Source organism: Biomphalaria glabrata, chromosome 2, assembly GCF_947242115.1.
Source record: "Biomphalaria glabrata chromosome 2, xgBioGlab47.1, whole genome shotgun sequence".
NCBI classification, from domain to species: domain Eukaryota; kingdom Metazoa; phylum Mollusca; class Gastropoda; family Planorbidae; genus Biomphalaria; species Biomphalaria glabrata.
In genome coordinates, this window is record NC_074712.1 from 38,814,066 (window position 1) to 38,836,564 (window position 22,499).

The following is a 22,499-nucleotide window of genomic DNA, read 5'->3' on the forward strand; positions in this document are numbered from 1 at the left end:
CTAAGGTATGCCTTAATGTTAAGTTAAAAATCTATTTGTAAATAATGCATGCTCACTGAAATAGTATTTAATATATAATATTGACTATTTAGTCACTATTTGTTTTCCTCTAATCGCTATGTATGAACTAACATTCATATCATATCTTATCTTTAAACATTTTTTACGTAACTTTACTGCTTGTTGTTAAATACTGTATGCTAGCCCACTGGCATTACTTCTTTGACTTAATTAACATAATAAGTTGATAGACTGTCAGGGGTGCCCGGGCAGATGAGCCAAGGCAAAAAATACAACCCTGACAGTAGTGAGGGTAGGATAGCATCAAGTTATTTTTTTTTAGTTTTAATTGAGCTTGACTTTAGACCAGTGCGTTCATTAACTAACTTTAATTCTGCATTGAATGTTACCTGGTCTAGTTCTGTGAGATCTGGTGAAAGGCCTCCATGCATGCACAATATAGTACAGTCTACAATGGCAGCTGAAGGAAATATATTGAAGGAATCTATATTAAGGTTTTGTATTCTATGCATTAAAACTGATTAATCATCAATCAATAACACTTTTTTTCTATTTCACAGAAAGAAATATTTTTAGATTTAAAGAAAAATTGTAATTATTTAACAACAAAATTTTTAGACAATAATAAATTTAGATAAACTTAGAAAATCACATCAGTACTACATTTTTAGTAAGTATAATATTTTTTTTAATCAATGAATAATTCAATTCTATTGATAAAATCTCTTACTTAATTTTTTTATCAGATAAAAAAAAAAAGGTTTTGTTCTTGTTTATATCAATCTTATGTTTCTTTTCAACACCTACTCTTTCAGTTAGAGACCTTTGATTTGTTAACTATACACATATATATTTCAATTTCAATGCACAAATTGTAAGACAAATTTCCTTACGGATAATAAAGATTATTATTATTATTATTATTTTTATTATTATTATATGTCAACATTCACAAGGTATAAAAAAAAAATTAAACAACTGGAATGTGAATATCAACCTTTGAACAAACTTACAACATGCTATGTTGGGAATATAATTGATAACTACAGATTTAACTAACTGAAACCTTCTTCAACATGAGAAAAGAATTGATACAAATAAATTTTGCTAAAGAAAATATTCCAATTGAAAAAAACAAAACAATGTCACTAACAATCTGTTAAAGGAAAACAAAATAAAAAGGTGAATGAAGACTATTAACATCCAATTAAAACAAAATGGAAATAAAACAGTGCTTTCTTAAAACAGGAAACGTTATCCTTTCTAGTAACCAAACATTCACAAAGAAATAAATCTGCAAAGGCTGATAAAAAAAATAACACATTGAAACAAAAGTATTTATTTTAAAAACTTATAAAACACGTTTACATTTTTTAATCATTATTAGTTTTTAAGTTTGATTATCCTATAATCAATAGCAACAAAAAAAAAGTTTTAACCCTATAACATTTTAAATAAATTAATATAAAATGTTGAAATTTATCATAACTTAAATATAACATTTCATTTGAGATTTAATTATAAAAAGTCTTGCTTATTTCTTTTAGAATTCAATGAATGTGGACCATAATTGAACTCAAGCCATAGTAAATAAGAACACAAATCACTGAATGTAAAGAAAAAAAATGGAAAATGATGTGACACAAGTACTTCACATGGAAACTCACAAACTGGTAAGCAGTTAAAGCAGTCAGTGAATGTTTTCCACAACTTTATATTATAGCGTCTTTTACACTCATCATAGAAGCCATATATTCTGTTATAGAGTTTTAAAGTTAGTCAGTAAAAAGTTGCTCTTGATATTAAATTGGTTTCTAGAGGCAGTCTAGCAATCAACTTTTAATTTTAGATTATCCTTTGGTTAGCAGAACTTCTGCACTATACACTACCTGTTTATTGAAGCACACTCATGATTTCCCCTAAGCATAAAAAAGTTTTGTGGATATTTTATCTTGTAGGCCAGTAGTAAGCAAATCACTTCTAAAGATTGGCGTCCTCTATAGAATATAGAAAATAAGTATATTACTTATATTAATTCACATCCTCCAAAAAAAAAAAAGGTCTTCACTTCTAATGATTGGCCTTTCAGACAGACAAGTTGAGACAAGAAAGCAAATTATAGCGTGGCCAAGATAAAAGAGGCCTGGAGCTTCTTGTTTTAATTTTATTTGACCTTCTCTTTTCTTCCTCTGAGAATATGTGTGAGGTAGATGGCAGCAAAATAAGTTTCTGATGCTCAGAACACAGAAAAAACTTTAAATGCTCCTGCAAACCCCAAGCTGGCTAAGGGGAGCGCAAAGAAAATGTATTTCATCTAGTTGAGGATTACAGGTAAAGTTTGAGAAGCACTGCATTAAACCATAGAATGATATGAGCTTTACATCATCTGATTAATAGACTGAGGATCGCTAAAATTAAAAAAACTACTAACTTACTGTCAGGGGCAGGTATGGTGAGAGTGAATGTGTTATTTCTTTTTTACTATTTTAGTATGAAAGAGTTATATCCCTTTGTTTATTTTCACCATGCATGAATGTGAACAGTCTACACGTGATGGCTTTGAATGTGAGTGTTTCCTTGTATGATAGAGTGAAATTGGTAGTCAGTTGTTTCCTGGACTGGTGTTTATGTACTTATTTCTCTTGAGAGTGGCTGTCATTTTTGTGCTCTATCGGATATTAAAGTATTATTGTATTTTCCTTGGATATCTAGAGTTCAAGTTGAATTTAACCTAGTACTACTTTATTGTTATTTAAGTAACCCCCTAACACACCAAGCAGAGAAAAGGAACCTGACACTTACATTAAAGAAGTATTTAAAAAAAACAACTAATTTATATTTTATTACTCCCATAATAACTTTATGTAAGAAACCAATGCTGCCTTGGCACAATCCTACCTGTCCACATAGTCACCTAGAAAGAGATAATTAGCATTGGGTGGGTAGCCGCAAGCATCAAAGTGTCTGAGCAGATCATCATACTGGCCATGAATGTCTCCAATGATGTTGACAGGGGCATCGAGTTCAACTAACATAGGCTGCTCCATAAATATATCTCTGGATACAACACAAAGGTGTCTAATGTGGGCCTCTGGAAGTTGAACCTAGATAAATACAGATGGAGGTTTGCTTAACTAGATCAGTTAATACAACATGGTTGATGTAATTTTGTAAGGATTTTTACAATAATGTTCATAAAGAGAAAGCACACAGCTTCCTAGTCAACTGACTTTGTTTTGGTTATCATGAAAATCATTCACAATGGCCAAGGAGATACTATTCATAGGTATATGTAAAAAAAAAAAGACTGTCTCTCAAAAGTCTTGAAACTTCTTCCAACAGTGCATAAGGAATCCACAGAGGCTGAGTTCCATTAGACTGACTGATTTTTTGCAGTGATGCAAGCCATTAGAAATGATTAGTCCCTCATGCAACCTCAGCCAACCCTAACTTTATAAAAAGTGAATCATCAAAGGTTTTTATTTTTGTAAATTTTTGTAAAGATATTTAAAATTTAATGAAATACTAGTTACCTGTTTGCCTGGCTGATTTTTAACACTTAAGAGCTGTGCAATAATAGCATCAATGTCAATGTGTGCACTTCGACTCATTGTATAAAGAGACCTGGAAAAGAGAAATTCAACAGACCAATAGCCACAGTTGGTGAAAATTATAACAAAATATTTTAAACACATTTTTTTATAGGTTTAAATATAGTACCCGGTTATTTCATCCTTGGTCACTTCATCCTCTGATCCAACAAATAATAATTGTAAAAGTATGATATTAAGAATATTTCATTTATTTTTATTTACATGACAAAAAGTGTGACACATTAAATAAAAATATAATTAAATGTCATTAAAAATATAAATATTTAATTTCTATAGCTAATGTAAAAATTGTTTTTGCATGTCTAAATCAATAAGATAGACAATACGTAGGTATAGATGATGATTCATTGATTCGTATTGCTATACATCATTTGTAATTTGTTGGCCAGTGTTGTATATCTCTTTATTGGACATTCTTCAGTGCCTGAATTTATAACTTTAATGTTATAATGGGGATTAAAACAAATTTATATTGGTCATATTAATCAGATGTGGAGGAGGGTTGAAGTCAGCATTTATCAGAATAAAAATGACGTGCCTTAATTCAAGAAAGAATGATGGACAGATACAAAGTAAAAGTCAAAGATGGCCTTCACAAGATAAGTTATTAGCGGCATGATCATAAGTATTCTAATCATTCTCATCTCTCAAAAGATTTCCACTATTTCTACCACACCTTGGCCTTTAATCATTACATCATGCAATATGTGCATGATAATATTAACATCTCATCTCAAATAGAAATAAAATATAACTAAATACAAATCCCACATTATAATATATCTACTTATTTACTTATATTCTTTCATTTCTCAACAAATATGAAGAGAGGATGGGGAACACTATAATAACATGCCAAACATATCCAAAAGCATTCTAAATAAACATATTTATATATTAGATGAAATTAGGGCTTAAAGGCAAAGCCTTTACAACAAAATGACTAAGAAAAAAATATCTAATTGGGGATATAATGACAGGGCATGATTTTTTCATCAAGTGCTAATAATATGGACAATTATAGCTCAGTGAATAGGATTTAAACAATCATTCTTCTATCAACAAGGTATATTACCAGCTTTAAGGTTGTTTTAGTCATAAAATAACATATAAATATAATTTAGAGTAAATAGTTTATATGAGTTCATTAAAAGTAAATTTGTTTGTTACCTAAAACATACTTTAAGCATCTAATTCAAATAAGAAGTTCAGAATGTGACTGACTGGTCAAATTGCCAGCTAATCTTGTTCTCCACTCTATATACACAAATACTTGCCTTGTTTGTCCTGGCAGAGATCTGCTCTGTACAGACATATAATATATATACAAGATAAGATAAGATAATTTTATTGATCCAATCAAATGAAAATTCAGTTTGACAATTAACAACATCAGCGTAACTACTGTACAATAACAGTATAGATGAAAAATTCGAACGACATTCACACACGAAAAACATACACAACAAGCGCTTTATGAATTTGACACCTATGTACTTCTCGATGACGACAGCTGATCTTGTAACACTCTGACTGAAAGTGGGATAAAGGAGTATTTAAATGCAGTACAGCCTTCACAGACATCCCACTAAATGGTGTATTTTTTTCATAACTTTTTTCCATTGAAGTTTGTTTTGATAATTTTTCTAATTCTGCTTAACATTCCAACGAGGATGAAAAGACAACAAAAAAACTCTTTATAAATTGAAATTATAGTTCATTAGTTCGTTTTCTAAATTGTACACTACAAGGAAGCAGTATATTAAAACATTTGTTGAAAGTAATCTTAAAGATTGGATTTAAAAAAACAGAATGTAATACCAGATCTGATGTGTGCGGTGATGCTAATTTTAAAATGAAAAACCCTAGTAAAACCAGTTGACATTTTTTTTTTAAATAAATAAAACAATAAAATGTGTGAATTTTTTTTTAATTTTGTGAAAGGTTAATTGACTTTAAAAAAAAAAAGTAAATGGCTATAAATCTAAATAAAATGTAGGAAAAGTTTGCTGTGAGACAAGACATTTTTAAATTTGTTACTATTTCAATTTTTGTAGCCTGGGGCAAATAAAATGAAAATGGAGATTTCCATGGTACATACCAAAATAATGCATAAAACTTTTAATGTGATTTTATTTTAAATTTCATAACTACTTCCTTGCTTAATTTCTTTATGATCAGTCAAAAACAGTAATTTTTAAACAAAATATTAGGCTACTGTGCAGTATAGTGTTATTATTATCTGTGTTATTATCATTTACTAACCAGACCTCTTGCCAGTGCCTAGCTAACCATGTGCGGGTGGTGCAGGCCATCAGTTTGATGGTGGGGGGCATCAAACTGAGGACAAACTTTCTAAGTAGAACTACAAATTGTAATCATATGTGAGCTGGCGATCCTAGATCTAATTTTTTATCTATTTATATCTGTTGTTAATTTGTAAACTATCTAGGCTAGTGCTGAGTGCATGCCTGTCTCCCGCCAGCTCTTTTACTTTAGAAGTTAGTTTGTATGAGTCATGACCTGGCTCTATAAATAGAAAGGGTGCGGTCAGTTCTTTCTTTTTTCCAGTGTTGACCGTTGGTCAGTGTGACCATGTAGAAGTAATAGATATTTAATTGTTGTGCTTATATTCGGCTGGGACCGCCTGTACGTTGAGGAATTGTTTTATTTTTACTTGATATATTTTAATTAGGATTGATTGTTGTTAGATTGCTGTTAGATTGTTGTTAGATTGTTTAGATGTAAACGGATTAGTGCCGTGCATCTCAGGCTAATTACTTAGTTAGCCATTGTCTATGATGGAACCGGAAGGTCCATTAAGCTGGACAGCGTCACCCCTCTCCCCCCCCCCCCCAGCTATCCCTAATAACCCCCTTATTGTTTTTCTATACTATGTCTATTTGTAAATATTTTATTATCTTATGTTTCTTATGTATTTTTATTAATATTTTATTGTTAGGATAACCGCTCTATTAAGTTGGCAATTTGTCCTACTTTTTAAATGTAAAAGATGGTTGCGCCCTAAGCATCGCTGTCATGGCGGCCTTTGTAGAGCCAAATCTAGCTTATATTTATGGTAGTCTAGCCTGACCTGTGTTGGTTGTGGCTTAGAAACTCATGTATTGCTTTTATTAGCTACATGTAGGTAATTGAAATTACCTCATGCTTGTATTGGGAGTATGCGCTAGACTAGGTCTAGACCAGTCTAATTCAAGTAGTTCATTATTATTTTATTTTTCTTATCTGAATATTGTTTATATTTGTAATTGCAGGCTATAATTCCTGTCGTTACATCTACTGTAACTGTCCTTACATCTACTGTATGCTGTCATTACGTCTACTGCCATTATTTACTGCCTGTCGTTACATCTACTGTAACTGTTGTTAGTCTACTGCCTGTTTGACGCAGTTATAGCTGCCATTATTTACTGCCTACCTGTCATTATTAGTTCTGTTGTACTGTTGTGCTTAGTGTTGATATTTTTAGGTGTAATTTAGTGAAGATAGTTAGACATTTGGGTTTCTTATTAGTGTTTGTAGTGGTGTAGATTTAGAGGGTTTTAGTTAGTTGCTGAGTTCAGTTGTAGTGTTAGTGTAAATGTTATATTTTATTATTGATTTATTTGTGTATGTAAATAAAGTTTCTTTTGTTTTATTTATCCTAAAGTAAAAGTTTCGTTATTGCTTTCTAATAGTTAGTTTAATTTAATTGTGCTGTCTGGTTGCTTAGGTGACTCTAGCCCCTTGGTCGCAGACCGAGGTGCACAGATTGGGCCCACCCAGTAGCGCAAACATCTGCCTACTGTATAAAATTTAATGTTGAGCAGCAGTAAGAATAGGTCCTCCCACTCGCGCCTGCCTGACCTGCTCACACATATAAATAAAAACGAACCCATTTATTTGTTTTGGTAATTGCTATGTCCTATATTCTTTCTTAAATTAAATTAAATGTAAGCTGTAGACCAGCTTGGGTCAAATTTACCAGGTTTGTTTAAATCTCTGAAGGCAACACACTTTTACACTTACATAATGTTAATTCATTGTTCAATGCACTGGTTATAGAAAAGTTTATAACTGTGTATTTTTAAAATTACAAATTAGTAATGGTCCAATCTCTTTTGTGGACCTATGGGGGAGGGGGTATCTGGGAGAAGGTTTTCCAACCACTCAGCAAACACAATCCTGCTAGAGTCAAGATTCAAACTCAAGCCCCCATGTAAGGTGGCCAAGCTGTAGCCAAGCAGTTATATATAGTTGATAAATATGAAGTTTAGTCGCTTTTATTGAATCATCAGATGGAACAATGTCGATGATTCTCCCAGCGACATAGACTAAAACCATTTTTGTCTGAGGGCTTCAGGTAATTGTCGCAGTTTCTCCTGAAGTCTCCGAACTTCCAAAACAAAAATCTATTGAGCTTTAGATTTTTATAAAAATAAAATATGCCAGTCCCAAATATTGCCTTCTTGATTCGCATACTTTTTTGTACTATTGTGGTAAGTGTGGCTTCATGCAAGCGAAGTTTTTCCAAACATACTTTAATGAAGAAATATTTACAATCAACGATGACAAATTTACGACACATTAATATGGCTATTTCGTCTATTGAAAAAGACCTAGTGGAAAAAACTCATTTCGATAAAATTATCGATAGTTTACAGGTGAGAAAGCATGTGAGATTCACTTGTATCATCTTTTTGTAAAATCGATTCTTTGCGAAATAGCAATGCTTAAATAATGAATGCAATTTATTTCAAAATTAGAAACTTTTCGTTGTTTTAAAAGGTTTTTTTTTGGAGGGCATCATAAGGATCTGTCGCACAGGGCATCAAATACCCTAGCTACGCCACTGCCTCTTGCTGTGATATTTTGTCAGTACTGTAGATCTAGACCTCTTATGTACAGTACAATACCTAGATCTAGGTTCATGTAACATAGCAAAAGAAAGAAGGAGGGAGTATAATCATAAGGCCTTAAATATATAATATATTGGTTTCATATACTAGAATGTATAGTGTATAAGTATGGCCTCCTTCAGTCACAAAGTGACTATGGATCATCTCATGGAAATGAGATGAATGCCTGGGCATTAGCTGTGGTCAGAATGATGTCGTTCACACATAAGTTCCCCCCCCCTCCACACAGTTGATGTATCCAAAAGAACGGCAAGTGCCGATGCAGTTTGGAGTCAGCAGCGGCGCAGGCTCTGTCAGGATGTAGCACTGGGTGCTGCAAACTGCTTAAGGGTCGCAGGCTCCTGATTTTTCCTCAGGGTTGACTCCCGAAGCCTTTACCAAAATTGGGTATAGCTGTAAGACAGAAGAGGTTTGAATTCAGAATTTTCCTTCTCCTAGGTGGGTAGCCAGCCATGGCTAATGAGCCCCTCTTGCCCAAAGCTTACTGATTCAAATAAGATGGTGAAGAAATAGATATAAAATAAATATATATGCAGTTTTCAATTTACAGATTTTCAGTTATCGCAGATTTTTAGTTACAATGCAGATGATTCTGGAACCCATGACAGGCCATGTCCATTGATTATTTCATATTTGATAAACCAGGCAAGTATCACAGTGTGACAGTACACAAAGTAGTTAATTATGAATGACATGATGCAAAGATGCTTACTCTGCATATATAGATTTACTATAGATCTAGAAAAAATCTAGACTCAGTAATAAGACTCATATAGAGAGAGATCTAGATCTATACCATAGCATGTTAATGATATTTAATCTTTTAGACACTTTAGTCTTCTTACAATTTTTAGTGACTTAGTTATGTAGTTAAAGCTCTAATTCTAGATTCTAAAATATATAATATTATATGTATTATATTTCTAAGTTAAATTCTATATCTACTATAAATTATAGAATATTGAATATACTTTATAGTACTTTATACTTTAGTGTATATATTCTATCTAATATTATATATATATTATCTATCTAGATCTATATATTAGTATATTATTATTATTATTTGTAGATTACAGAATAACTATCAGTAATAGTTATAAATAGATACTACTTAAACTAGATCTAGATTATAGAGAATCTTATCTAGATCTATAAATGTGTAGGTGGAGATTATGTTTCATTTTACTTGGGGGAGCTACCATCTTCCACCCTTGGTGGTGGATAGGAGAAAAACCCTTAGATTTATGGGTTAGCTGTGAATATCAAATAAACAGCCGCGGGCCAACTGGTTTGCAGTCATGGAGGATGAGTTGGGGTATGCCAGTGGTTAGGATATTCACTTAAAACCATGGAAATGATTGCAAAAAGCGAATATAAGGAGCTTTAACTCTAAACCTGGGTAGATGGAACTCATTAACTAGGGAGAGTAATTCATTCATCATGGAGAGACAACTCCTAAATAAATTATAAAACAACTGATGCCTTGCTGGGGATCTCAGCTGATCATAGGCTATGGCCACTATGGGAGCATACCCAGAAAGAAAAGCACTAAGCAGGATGAAGCTGGAGTCAATTGGCCTCCTAGCGCATAACACATTGATGCGCAACCTCATCTATGTAGGAGTTCAGAAGTTAAATGATTCTTGTCTTGGATGTGGCTTCCTGCCTATGGAATCCCCACATGCAGATAGGGGGCTATGCTCTCCGCCTCAAAGGAGCCCACACAAGCAAGCTGGTGGTTCTTTTAACTCTGCTTTTGGAGCCAGGAGCAGTGATCAGAAAGTAAAAATTACTGGCAACACTCCAAGGAGACCTAGTTAAAACATGGCTAACATGCCCTTGTGGAGCATCATCAGAGTCCCAGAGAATGTCAGAATGCTGACCATGCCATAACAATTAACATTATCATTCATTATGATTAACAAAACTGCAAACTTGATACTAGTCACTAGTCTAAGACTAAGTCTATACTTAGCTACAAGATCTAGAGTATAGTATAACTAAATCAAGAGGCCCAAATAAGGCTCAAGCCCCAAAAACATTCTATAGAAGAAAAACTAGATGGTTTTAGATACATCTAATCTAGAGCTAGAGTCTAGATCTACTGACAACAGAACTGCCTTCACTGTGACTCACTGACTGTCACTGTGACTGTGATCTGGAACTGGAAACCACTGCTGGCAATGCGCGATTCATCTCAGATAAAGAATTACTGATCTGAACCCTCCGACATGTAAATCTAAAATGAGAACGGAGAAATACGTGTTTAATTTTACCACAGACTAGATCTAGTCTAGATCTACATAGAATTTGTGTTTCATATGTGGTTTTTCACAAAGTTAACCGGCTGCCAGAAAATGTTCAACAACAAACGTAAACATGAATTTTATAGACGGAACTCAAGACAGACTTATTCCCCTTATACTGTCGATCTTCTAACAGAACAAACCATGGAACTATACTATTATACTGCACAAACTTTCGTCGTTTGAAGGAAACTATTTATTGTATAGAGATCTAGACCTCTAGATTTAGTTTATTAACTCTTTTAAAAAGTTAATAATTTAAAAAAAGCATTAAACTCTAGATTATATGTAGTGCACATGTTCTGTTGTGTGTAGCCAGCTTCTAAGATGCAGTAAAACTAGGTTTCCAAGTTTTTGAGAACAAAAAGTAGGCCCTATATCCCTATATGTGAGTAAAGTTCTCTTTCAGATCTTTCGATCTAGATCTATATGTCAGATGATGTTAAGGTATTCTGTTGGTTGACGAGCCGGGTGTCATGTGGCCAGCACAACGACCAACCGCCTTTACTTTGTTTTGTTTTACATTGTTTCGGATGTTCCTTCAGAGTTGAAGATAGTTTACTTCCTAGTCCAAACCTCCCGCAGGACGACGGGGGATGGGAGCGGGCAGGGTTTGAACCCTCGACCGTCGATAAATCCGAACGACAGTCCAGCGCGCAAACCGCACGACCAGGCAGCCATTTACTTTCCCCAACTAAAGTCAGGTACCCGTTAGAGTTGGCTGGACTCAGTGGAACCCTAAAAATCCCGAAATTCAAAATCCTAGTCTTCAACGAGATTCGAACCCAGGACCATAAGTTCGGAAGCGAATAACCACTCAGCCACCGCACCCCCAAGACCTTGTGAGATGGGCTGTTAAATAATGGAGTATGAAGATTTGTATTTGTAAATAGAAGTCCATATGCCTGAGAAAATGGCGAGAAGTGAAAGTGAATAATAAACAATTATGTTCTTTGATGGAGGATCAGATGCCTTGAATGCGAACGATGAAGATAAAAAGCAACTATTGCTGGAATCCTGTGCCAAAATAAATGCAGTAAAATTATTAATGTTTTCTCGCAATCGCTAGAGATTCACCAACGTTATGATGACAGGACAGCATTTACAAATGAACACTTATAATGCCAAGACGACAAAGTTATTGAAGTCGAAATATAAAGATGCGTTGCTACAATACGAAACAATCTTGATGGCATTTGTTATACTGGCCTAACAAACAGATGACCGATGGGTTTAAACATCCATATCTTTATTTTCGTGCGTATTGTAAAATGAAGTAGCTAGGCTACCTTGGTAACTAAGGTCGTGGTCGCAGAGTGGTAAATAAAGGCCCCAGTAAAGTGCTTGACTTCCGAACTTAGGGACTCAAAGAGGGCTGGTCCAGTCTGACCACTGGCGGATCCAGGGGGGGGGGGGCGGTAGGGGCGATCGCCCCCCCCCACTCGGTCGACCCCCCCCCCCCCCGAAGAGGGGGAGGGGGGCGGACGAATTATAGTATAGAATTCACACAATTTGTATGCGAATTTATTACTTATGTTAATAATATATACTAATTATTTATATTTCAACCTATTCTTAGATTATTTCGCCCCCCCCCTTCTAGTATTTTGGCCGATTTGGTAGGGTCGGGAGGGGGCGATGGCATCAATCCGCCCCCCCCCCCCACCATCAACTTTCGAGTGGGGGGGGCGGTCCTATTTATCTGTAGAAATCACAGCTAGCTAACAGAATCAATTAAATATCTATATGATTAAAACTTGTTATTGGTATTTTAACCGGTTTTATATAATTTCGTTCACCTGTTGGCCGATTGGAAAGGGAAGAGCGAATACCTCCACCGCCCTTCCCATCTAAACCCTTTGAGTGGGGGGGGCGGTCCTACTTTTATGGAGAAATCATAGTATGTGAACAAAATTAGTCGAATATCTATATAATATAAACAGGTGGAAGTGCGATACATGCAATCCCCTTCCCCCCATCGGACAAATCAATACTTTTTCTTTTTGTATTATAGTAAGAAATTACAAAATTACAAAAATCTGTCACTAATATAATTTATATATGCTATAAAGTAAATTCTTATATCGAGTCGCCCAACCCCTATTCTTTAATGCAAAATGCAATCAATAGCAGAAATTATAAAAAGGAGCGAGAATTAATCGTTTTCATTTTACAGAGTTTGTGTAATTTGACATGAATTTATCATAACTATTTTAAGAAAGACTTTGCTTTGGAAAAGTTATAATTCAAACGAAATTTTTCAATATAACAGTCACGGTTGAGATGAGTTCAAAAGCCAGATAATCTTTTCCTAGTCGACTTTTTCCAACCTTTACTCTATCTCATATTTTTCTAGTTAAATAAATTTAGGACTATAACAATTTATCACAATTTATGCTAGAATTTTATTGAAAATTATTAATCGAATTTTTTTTTTCGGCGGCGATCTTCAAAACCTTAATCTAAATATGTGGGGTATCTTATCTTTTCAAAGAACAAATCGGTTTTATTTGCAATGTATTAAGGGACTATAAATTCATATTAGAATATTTTTCTCATTATTCAAAAGGCACTTTATAATAGAATGAATAATGAGCTGTAGGTCAGGAGAATGCGTTACTGCAGTGAAGAATGCCAGAAAACGCTTTTAGCGTGGAGGCTTCGCCCCGAACACCACTAATAAGTAATGAGCTGTAGATGTCAGGAGAATGCGTTTCAGCCGTGAAAAATGCAAGAAAACGCTTTTGGCGTCGGGGCTTCGCCCCGAACCCCGGTGATAAATAATGAGCTGTAGATGTCAGAAGAATGCGTTTCTGCAGTGAAAAATGCAAGAAAACGCTTTTGGCGTCGGGGCTTCGCCCCGAACCCCGGTGATAAATAATGAGCTGTAGATGTCAGAAGAATGCGTTTTTGCAGTGAAAAATGCAAGAAAACGCTTTTGGCGTCGGGGCTTCGCCCCGAACACCACTAATAAGTAATGAGCTGTAGATGTCAGGAGAATGAGTTTCAGCCGTGAAAAATGCAAGAAAACGCTTTTGGCGTCGGGGTGATAAATAATAATAAGTAATGAGCTGTAGATGTCAGAAGAATGCGTTTCTGCAGAGAAAAATGCAAGAAAACGCTTTTGGGCCCCGAACCCCACTTAAGAAGCTTACAGCGCTCTCCCAGACCCCCAAGCTTGCAAGAGAAAGACTGGGTTTTTTTTCTGTTTTTTTCGCCGAAGATTGAGAAACATTCTTATTTTGTTCTCATATGTCGAATATATATATATATATATATATATATATATATATATATATACATGCTGTACGCACGTTTATGCATAGGGTTAGGGTTTACTGGGCGTTAGGGTTAGGGTTTGGGAAAAAAATCGCCCCCCCACTCCAAAGTTCTGGATCCGCCAGTGAGTCTGACACGCTGTTAATAATGTTTTGTAGACGTGCCTGGTTGTTAATTGAATTAACAGTACGCTGATGAAGAGATAAAGTTAATAAGAGAGAGAGAGAGAGAGAGAGAGAGAGAGAGCATTAATTGTCTCCAAACTAGAGAATGGTGGAGTATGTCGCATAACAAAACTCTGTCTATAAAACAATAGCTATCCTTACCCTTTTGTACGGCTCTGAGACCAAGGAAGCATCTGATCACCAAAGGAGCTCGCGCTCCATATTGAGCATATACGTACAAAACTGTCAAGACTACACTACAGATAACCATTTTACGCTGAACGCCAGTGTGGACAATATCTAGCACTGTAGAGCAGTGTTTCCCAAACTTTTTCCTTAATGGAACACTTCGCACATTCTGAGTAGTCTATTTAGTGGAACACTTAGTTTTTTTTTTTTTTTTTTTTTTTTTTAGAGAGATTAATCCACTTGGTGGACCACTTGTTAATTTGTGGAACACATATTCAGGCGTCGCGGAACACTATAGTTCCGCGGAACATAGTTTGGGAAACACTGCTGTAGGAGGACTACTTCTTGTATGACAGCTGTACTGGGTAGGGCATCTTATCTTATAAATCGTATGGGAATCTATACATTTGCTATTTAAAGGAGGACGGCGTAACAGAGTTCGCCCCCTCACCGTAATCGCTATAAAGACAAATTCAGATTCAGGCGTCAGTTTGTGCTATCTGGAATAGAGAATAACAACTAACTTTTGGAAGAGACAGCTGGAGAAGTCTTACAAACAAACGCAAAATATGTGGGCCTCGAATATTGTTCTAATTTAAAAAAAAAATGAACCATGACAGGAAAATATTCATTATGTAATAAATAATTATTTAAAAAGAATTATTAAAAAAAAAATAAACATGCGCCGCCCGGGAATCGAACCCGGGTCGCAAGAATGGGAATCTTGCATGATACCACTACACCAGCGGCGCTCGATGACGTTGCGTTCAAAAATAAATTTAAATGCTTTAAAAAAATCATCTTTCAAGCTTTTTTCCTCCCTTCTTTTAAAAATGTTTTTTTATAATAAACTAATTTTGAGATTATAAATATTTTCAAAAAAAAAAAAAAAGGTGTCACTATGTCATATTTTTTATTTCAAAATGAAAAAGTTGCATTGATCTCTCCACACTCTTGCTTCAAAAGTAATGTCAAAAACCGCATGCGCATTTGGTATGCGCAAAGGACTGTAAACACACCATACAATGTACACGCTAACTAAAGGCTTAGCACCAAGTAAAATTGTCGCGAGCGCTCACAGCAGAGGTAAAAAAATTGTAGTTAATTGTGTTAGAATACGTTTCACTGATCAATTAGATATCAAATTTACGTTTGTATTATTTTCTTTTCCTTAAAAAAATATTGAAAACTCTTTAGGGCCTCCAAGACATCTGGATAGCTACGAAAACCGAGATAAAAACACCACAGTTTCATCAAAATCTTTAAGTAAGACCGAAGCTTCCGACGAACAAGCAGCAGAAATGAGGTAAAACATGATTATTGTGTGTATTGAATCTAGGTCTATGCAGAGTATCAAATTTCTAAATACTTCTGTATGAGTATTGTAATGGCATCGATATCAACGTTGTTACCCATTTTTACAATAAGTTACTTGTCCTATTTGACCCCTGATAGACTTTCATCATGGACATGACAATCAGATCTAGACTCTAGACTGACTAGAGTTAGAGTAGATCTATGTCTAGATCTAGATCTCGATTTACTAGACTATACTAACACTATACTATGATTTGGATCTAATCTAGACTCTAGCTAGACTAACTTTATTATATATTAGGCTTAGACTTTAGAAAGTTTAGACTAAACTTAAACTAATAGATCTAATCTATTAATCTATATACTAAAATAGTAATATCATATGTAATAGATTAATAGATCTATATAAATATGGACATAGACTATTTATAATTTATATAATTATAATGACTAGATCTATATACTATATTTACTAGATTGTTAGATAGACTGAATAATGAATAGTCAGTTGTCTTGGTGAATATCATAAATATTCCTTGAATCCATTGAATACTGATAACTGAAGTCATTTTAAGTCTTAAATGATTCATCAATCATTATCATATTGTTAACTTTAACTGAGTCTGATAAGTCAACTTTACAGTCTAAATCTAGAGCTAGAGAATCTATAACCTATTAAATTAGTAGTATTAGACTAGATCTAGATCTTTCTTTAATCTGTTCATAGTCCATATGCATCTTCTAAATCTAGGCTGTACAATGAAATTTTGAAATGACTTGTAAGTTCCCCCCTTTTTTTTTTAGGAAATGAAAATTATTAGATCTAGAGTATCTAGATCAATATATCTAGAGCCCAAACAATATTTCTGCTCAAACTAGCAGAGTGACAGGCAGGGCTAGATTTTGGAATCTTTATGATGACAGTCCAGAGTATGTAGATCTACCACTTGATTAGGCAGCTATAAAGTCTACTATACCCCCATTGATTCTGTCCTTTTGTAGATCTCTACTAGAGAAGGCCATTTTTTATGTGGATCTCAAGTTTGTTCTTGTCTTTTGTAATTTTTCTCCTCAAAAGTGGAAGATCCTTTCAGGTCAGGTTTCAATTTTCTGTACCGGTACAGCTATACAATAGTACTCTTGCTCTGAATGTGGAAAAGTTGTACAGCGTCTCTTGTAACACTATTTACTAAATTAAGTGATAATGATATATATAAATATTTTATGTTTTTTTTATGCAGCAATCCCAGACCAACATTTCAACAACAGAGACGAACAATAAATAGAAGACCTCAACCTTCTGTCAGTCAGGATTCCACGTTGCAGGAAAATCATCAGGAAATGGTTAATTTTTTAACCAAACGTAAGTTTTTTCTTCAGTTTATCCATGGGTGCAAGATCGCCGGCTATAGCCGGCATGCCGGCTAAATCGAAGTTAAAAAAAAAAGGTTGCCGGCAAACGCCAGTCCGACTGATTGCCGGCTCAGTATCGGACTTTTTTTTTTTTTTTTTCACATTCACGTTTTGTACTTTAAAACTAAAACTTAATAAGTCGAATTCAAAGAAAGACAGGAAGTTACAATTCTTAAGTTACAGCGCATGCGCTATTTCCGAACTTTCGCTTTGTATCAAAAAAACGTAAACAAAAGTTAGAAACAAATCCGTATGACCCCGGCCTGAGACGCCTAAGTTACATCTAGCAAGTAGATCTAATTCTATTAAGTTTGATCTGCCGGCATAAAAATTTAAACCAGACCTAGAGGCTAGATCTAGTCTAGAGATCTAGATCTATTTCTACATTTTAAAATGATTTTAGAAGTTGAACGTATTTAGTATTTACCCGAAAATGCGAATTTACCGTACCGTATCATAATTATCGTCGCCGTATCGGCGTATGAATGATGATAGTATCATAGTAACGATAGTTTTAAAACTTATATAATAATATAGAACTAGATCTAGTCAATTCGAGTCTTGCCTTTTTTAAAATAAGTTTTTTATTATTAGATCTAGATTTAATTATATCCAGGGACTAGACCTAGACTAGTCAGGCTAGCTAGTGCACTAGGTAGACTGTCTAGACTAGTCACTAGATCTAGTAGTGGCAGTGGTATAATAGTCGATAGATCATCTCAGACGTCTCAGTGGATGATAATGATAGAGCGATATCAATTCAATGAGTAATAACTATTAGATCTAGATAATTGGAATAATTAGTTAGAATCTTACAGTTACAATCTACCACTAGCCTGACTAGGTCTAGTCCCTGGGCAGAAGCAGCGTAGATCAAAAGTAGATCGTATCTATTACTTAAGTATTATAATCTATTATCAGATATAATATTCTACTAGTAAAGTCTAGATCTAATTAAATCTAGATTCTAGATCTAATAATAAAAAACTTATTTTAAAAAAGGCAAGACTCTAGATCTAGTAGATGATTCTAGCTAGGGGGACAGGGCTCACTTCTATGATCTAGCAGTACTAGATTAGTGTGTATATAGATCTAACTTCAAGATCTGGAACTAAATCTAGAGTATATAATTTGGATTTAGGTCTAGTCTAGACCTAAATCTAGAGAAAATCTAATATCTAGTTAAATAGTAGCTCTAGTGACACTCTATTCCTAGACAAGTTAAAGTCTAGACTTAGACTATTGTATGTCTAGACATAATACTTAATTAACTTAATACTTACTAGTTACTAGTTTCTTTATTATACCTAGACATAGATAGGTTTAAATTGATGGATCTACTCTGTTACTATTATCATAGAATTAAAATGACATCTTGACTAGATCTAGATATCTAGTATAAAAATCAGTCTAAGTACTCTAAGCTACTATTAGTTAGAAGATCCAGTTAACTAGCTCTATATTTGGTAAGATCTACTGACTAGTACTCTGTCAGCCAATAAATATTTAGATCTATTAGATCTTTTATTTGAAATAGAGTTAACTTTTAACATAGGTGCTACAAAGTTTGATTTATACTAATATAGTGGTAGTAGGTAGGCCTATCTATGTGCATATTATATATATAAAAAATGAAATGTTTAAACATACATGTAGATTATAGTAATTTAAGTAAAAGCTTAAAAGCTTAGAATTTATAGTTTTTATTTAAAGACATATATATATTAATATATATTTATATATATATATATATATTTATGTCGAGAAGTATAAGAGGCATCATGCTTGCGGGTTTTTTGGGATTGCCGACCCCCCCTTGCAGGCAAAACGGGGCTCTGTTGCTTGCATCCATGAGTTTATCTCAAGTTGTTTTTTTAAGAATTCTTCTCTCCATTTTTTTGTAGAAAAAGCTATAGTGCTACAACTTCTTTAACTCTTTCTCTCCGTAATTATTTTCCACATTTCAACGGGATTCTTTATTTTGCTCAGTAGTATTTCACTACCCTGTTATGAATAAGCTTCAATAACTTTTTTGTTTGTTATCAGAAAATGTTTTATTTGTTATAGAATTAAAGACGACTGCATGTTCTTTTTATATAAGACAAAGTAAAGTTTATAAAGTCAAACATTAATTTAATTTAATGAGTTCAAATCAACGATGGTATTGTCAATTTGGAGCAAAAGAGTTAAAATGGCAATATTCTGGTGCCAATGGGGTACTCACAGTTTGACTGATTTGATTGATATCCAATAATAAAAGAATAAATAATTTTTTTTTACTCTGATTTATGCTTCCACCTCTGTTGAGCTTAAATTCTTAAATGAGAACACACAAACTCATACACTTATATATAATATGTGAATAACTTACAAATTTAATTAGAATGTGTGCATTACAAGTTTATTTTGTCTTTTGTATTTTTTTTCTTCATAATTTTGTAAAATACGCAGAATATGCAACAATTAATAAAATTAATTAAAAAAAAAACAACTCAGGGCTTTATTAGTTGACAATCACACCTCTGGCATAGTCTGAATTCATTGTAATGAATATAGAAGCATTTTATTGTACAATTATTTATTTATTTTTGTACAGAGTGGCAAAAAGTTCAAGAAAGTTTAACCAAAGACGGAGGTATTCTTTTTTTTAAAAATTGTTTATGTTTCTTGATATTCTTCATTTTGAAAGTGTATTACATAATTGTGACATAACTGTAATTCTATACCTACCTGTTTAAAATATTCTAACTTCTAATGATGAGTTCTATTATTGTGCTTATTAAATAACAGCATTTAAATTTTATACTATTGTAAAACATTTTTCTTTTCATCATTTTTATTTTTATTCAATGGTTTTGTTTTACTGATGTAACAGAAAACAGCTATGAAATTTACAAGGAGAGGGGAGAGCCAAAGCGACGCACTGACCCAAGTAAGTGTAGCAAATGTTTGAGACTTTAAAGTTTTTTCTTTAAAGGTTTAAAATTGAAGATTCATTTCTTTGTTTGAAACTCCATTTCCTATATCATTAACAAAAAAACAATAATAGTTTATTTTGTAATATCAGACATTTTTATATGAATCTTCCTAATGTTGAATTTTTTGTTTCATTGGAAAAAACAACACAGCACTTATTTCACTTGTAGGAAAATTGTAAATGTTCAGTTTGTATATTAAAATAAAAAACAAAGTATACTGCAGGCCTAATTGGTTGGCTTGATAGAATAATTGTCTTTTCTCTACTTTTAAGTTTATTTTGTAATATCAGCAATTGTTATCAGAACCTTTAAAATGTTGAATGTTTTGGTTGGCTTGATAGACTAAATATGTCTTTTCTTTATTGACTGGACTTAGTCCTTCAGGTAATGTTTGCTTTAGGGTGCCTATTTGGTTTGAATGTCTGTCATTTACATGGTCTGGGTTTTATTAATGACCTGTCTACTAAACATTTTTTTGACTACATGCTTTTATTGGAGCTCATTTGTTGTGTTGGCTTAATTAAAACATAATTCATTGATTTGACTACATTTACTTCTTATTTCATTTTTCATTGTTAATTTAAAAAGTTACAAAAAAAAAAAAATTAGCATGAAATGAATAAGAAAATATATTTTCCTCCATTCTCAGATTACCAAGCTTTTGATTTGGAGCGTTTTTGGGAGAACAAGCAATTAACAATTATAGGAAAATCCACAAGCTGAACCAATGTTTATTGTGCCTTTTAGAAATTAAAAACCTTCCTTTAAAAAAAAACAACAAAAAACAAAAGCAGCAACCAATGTATTAATTGGACTATGACCATCATATGGTTGAGCTCAAACCAATTGTTTGCTTGCTGCTACTAGGTTATTCAGATCAAGTTTTGGAATGTTTCTGATGCAGTTTATGGAAGAGCATCCATGTTACAGGGATACCCCAACATGAATTCTATTTTAGGATTTGTTCTATAATTATTCTCAGCTTTTAGAGTTGTTTTCCTTGTTTGTATTCAATGATATGGTTATGGTACATCCATATTTGGTCATTATAATAATTGAATTTCTTAGATTTACCACACTGTTCAAAAGTTGTTTTGTTGATTTAAAAAGAAAGTATTTCAGTTGTTTTAAACTTCCAGTGCTAGTGTCAAGTCCAGAAATCTGAACTGTGGCATTCAGTTTTCATTCATAATTTAATTTTCAATATACATTTTTAAAATGTAAATAGAAGAATAAATGGCAGCTACCCATGTTTTCATTTTTGATGCCTAACATATTAAAGTATTAACAAGAAGCAGGACTGGTGAATAGGAGTCAAGCAATTGTTGTTCTGTTTTGATTGAAGTTGTAGAACAATCTGTTCACACTTTGTATTCATAAATGTAATTTTTTTAAATAGATAAATATCATCTGCAGTTCCTAGAACTCTAACCCACTTCAACAATTATTGAATGGAAAGGATTACCAAGTTTGACCAAGTTTTATTTGAACTATTCCTATAGGCATAACTTTCATCTTTTAATCTGAAATAAGTGGACATTGATTTTTTTTGTCTAGTTAGTGAGTAGTGAGATGAGTAATAGAGTGGCATTTTGAATAGAATGACAGCATTTCATGTTGAGATCTGATCTTTGTTTTTTGTGTCTGCTGTTCAGTTGGTTTTTTCTTTTTACATTTTCATGTGTTGCTAAGAGTATATTGTATGACTATTAGAATGAGAATTGTGTAAATGAGGTTAGTCTCCCCTTCTTGCTCTACACGTGTAGAGGTCTCCCATTAGCTGCAATACGGTCATCCTTCCCAACTGAGATTTTGTACAAGTGATTGATAATTATAGCTGCTGTAATAGTGAGTAACAATTTCAGTCTTATGACTTTTTATAATTTGCGTGAGCTTTTATTAAGCTGTTGTGAAAAATACAGCGTGCCTTGTGTAGTTGCCATTGCCTACTGGGTGCATGTGAAGGCTACAATTGAATCCGTTTGTCTGGAGTTGTGTTAGATTTGTTCAATTGTTGACACAAATACAAAATACAATTATTTTTAATACAAGTTTGTTTGTTTTTTGTTGTGCCACTGTGTGGTTGTCTTTTTTCCCCAATGAAATGTCATGCATCTTGTGTTAAACTGGGGTCCGGTACAAAGATCGGTTTTCATTTTGGGTTCTCAACCTGTGGGTCGCAACTCCATTGGGGGTTGAATGACGATTTTTCAGGGGTCGCCTAAGATCAACAGAAATATGGATTTTTTTTTAAAGTGGAAAACTTGAAATTTTTAAGTTTTTCCCACTGGCAGTC

General features: G+C 33.5%; 2 protein-coding genes and 1 non-coding gene across 3 annotated transcripts in view; 1 reads left to right on the forward strand and 2 right to left on the reverse strand.

The window, feature by feature from the left end:
• The window catches only part of LOC106075636 (ubiquitin carboxyl-terminal hydrolase 31-like), a 53,490-nt gene extending 42,540 nt beyond the window's left edge, over positions 1–10,950 (reverse strand). Inside the window, exons 1-7 of the mRNA XM_056020446.1 lie at positions 10,694–10,950; positions 4,806–4,938; positions 3,555–3,645; positions 2,920–3,125; positions 1,911–2,018; positions 1,689–1,777; positions 411–481 (exon numbers count right to left, since the gene is read on the reverse strand). Coding sequence (XP_055876421.1) covers positions 411–481; positions 1,689–1,777; positions 1,911–2,018; positions 2,920–3,125; positions 3,555–3,645; positions 4,806–4,825 — 585 coding nt within the window. The 5' untranslated portion in view covers positions 4,826–4,938; positions 10,694–10,950. The remainder of the gene's footprint in view (positions 1–410; positions 482–1,688; positions 1,778–1,910; positions 2,019–2,919; positions 3,126–3,554; positions 3,646–4,805; positions 4,939–10,693) is intronic.
• A 4,226-nt stretch (positions 10,951–15,176) lies between these two features.
• Positions 15,177–15,247, reverse strand: Trnag-ccc (transfer RNA glycine (anticodon CCC)). Its single transcript has one exon. It is a non-coding gene; the product is annotated as a tRNA-Gly (tRNA).
• Positions 15,248–15,458: 211 nt separating this feature from the next.
• Positions 15,459–22,254, forward strand: LOC106075637 (uncharacterized). The gene is made up of 6 exons (XM_013236549.2): positions 15,459–15,581; positions 15,693–15,801; positions 17,054–17,175; positions 19,822–19,860; positions 20,101–20,157; positions 20,853–22,254. Exons 1-6 carry the CDS (start codon positions 15,521–15,523, stop codon positions 20,924–20,926), a joined length of 462 nt encoding a protein of 153 aa, XP_013092003.1. The 5' UTR covers positions 15,459–15,520; the 3' UTR covers positions 20,927–22,254.
• The last annotated feature ends 245 nt before the right edge of the window (positions 22,255–22,499 follow it).

What these genes read in the sequence shown, in the direction of transcription:
- LOC106075637 (XM_013236549.2), top strand. Translation starts at nt 15,521, where the DNA reads ATGTACACGCTAACTAAAGGCTTAGCACCAAGTAAAATTGTCGCGAGC. An exon ending in GGTTAATTTTTTAACCAAAC is followed by an intron (nt 17,176 to 19,821) that starts GTAAGTTTTTTC and finishes ATTTTTGTACAG; the next exon opens with AGTGGCAAAAAGTTCAAGAA. An exon ending in AAGTTTAACCAAAGACGGAG is followed by an intron (nt 19,861 to 20,100) that starts GTATTCTTTTTT and finishes CTGATGTAACAG; the next exon opens with AAAACAGCTATGAAATTTAC.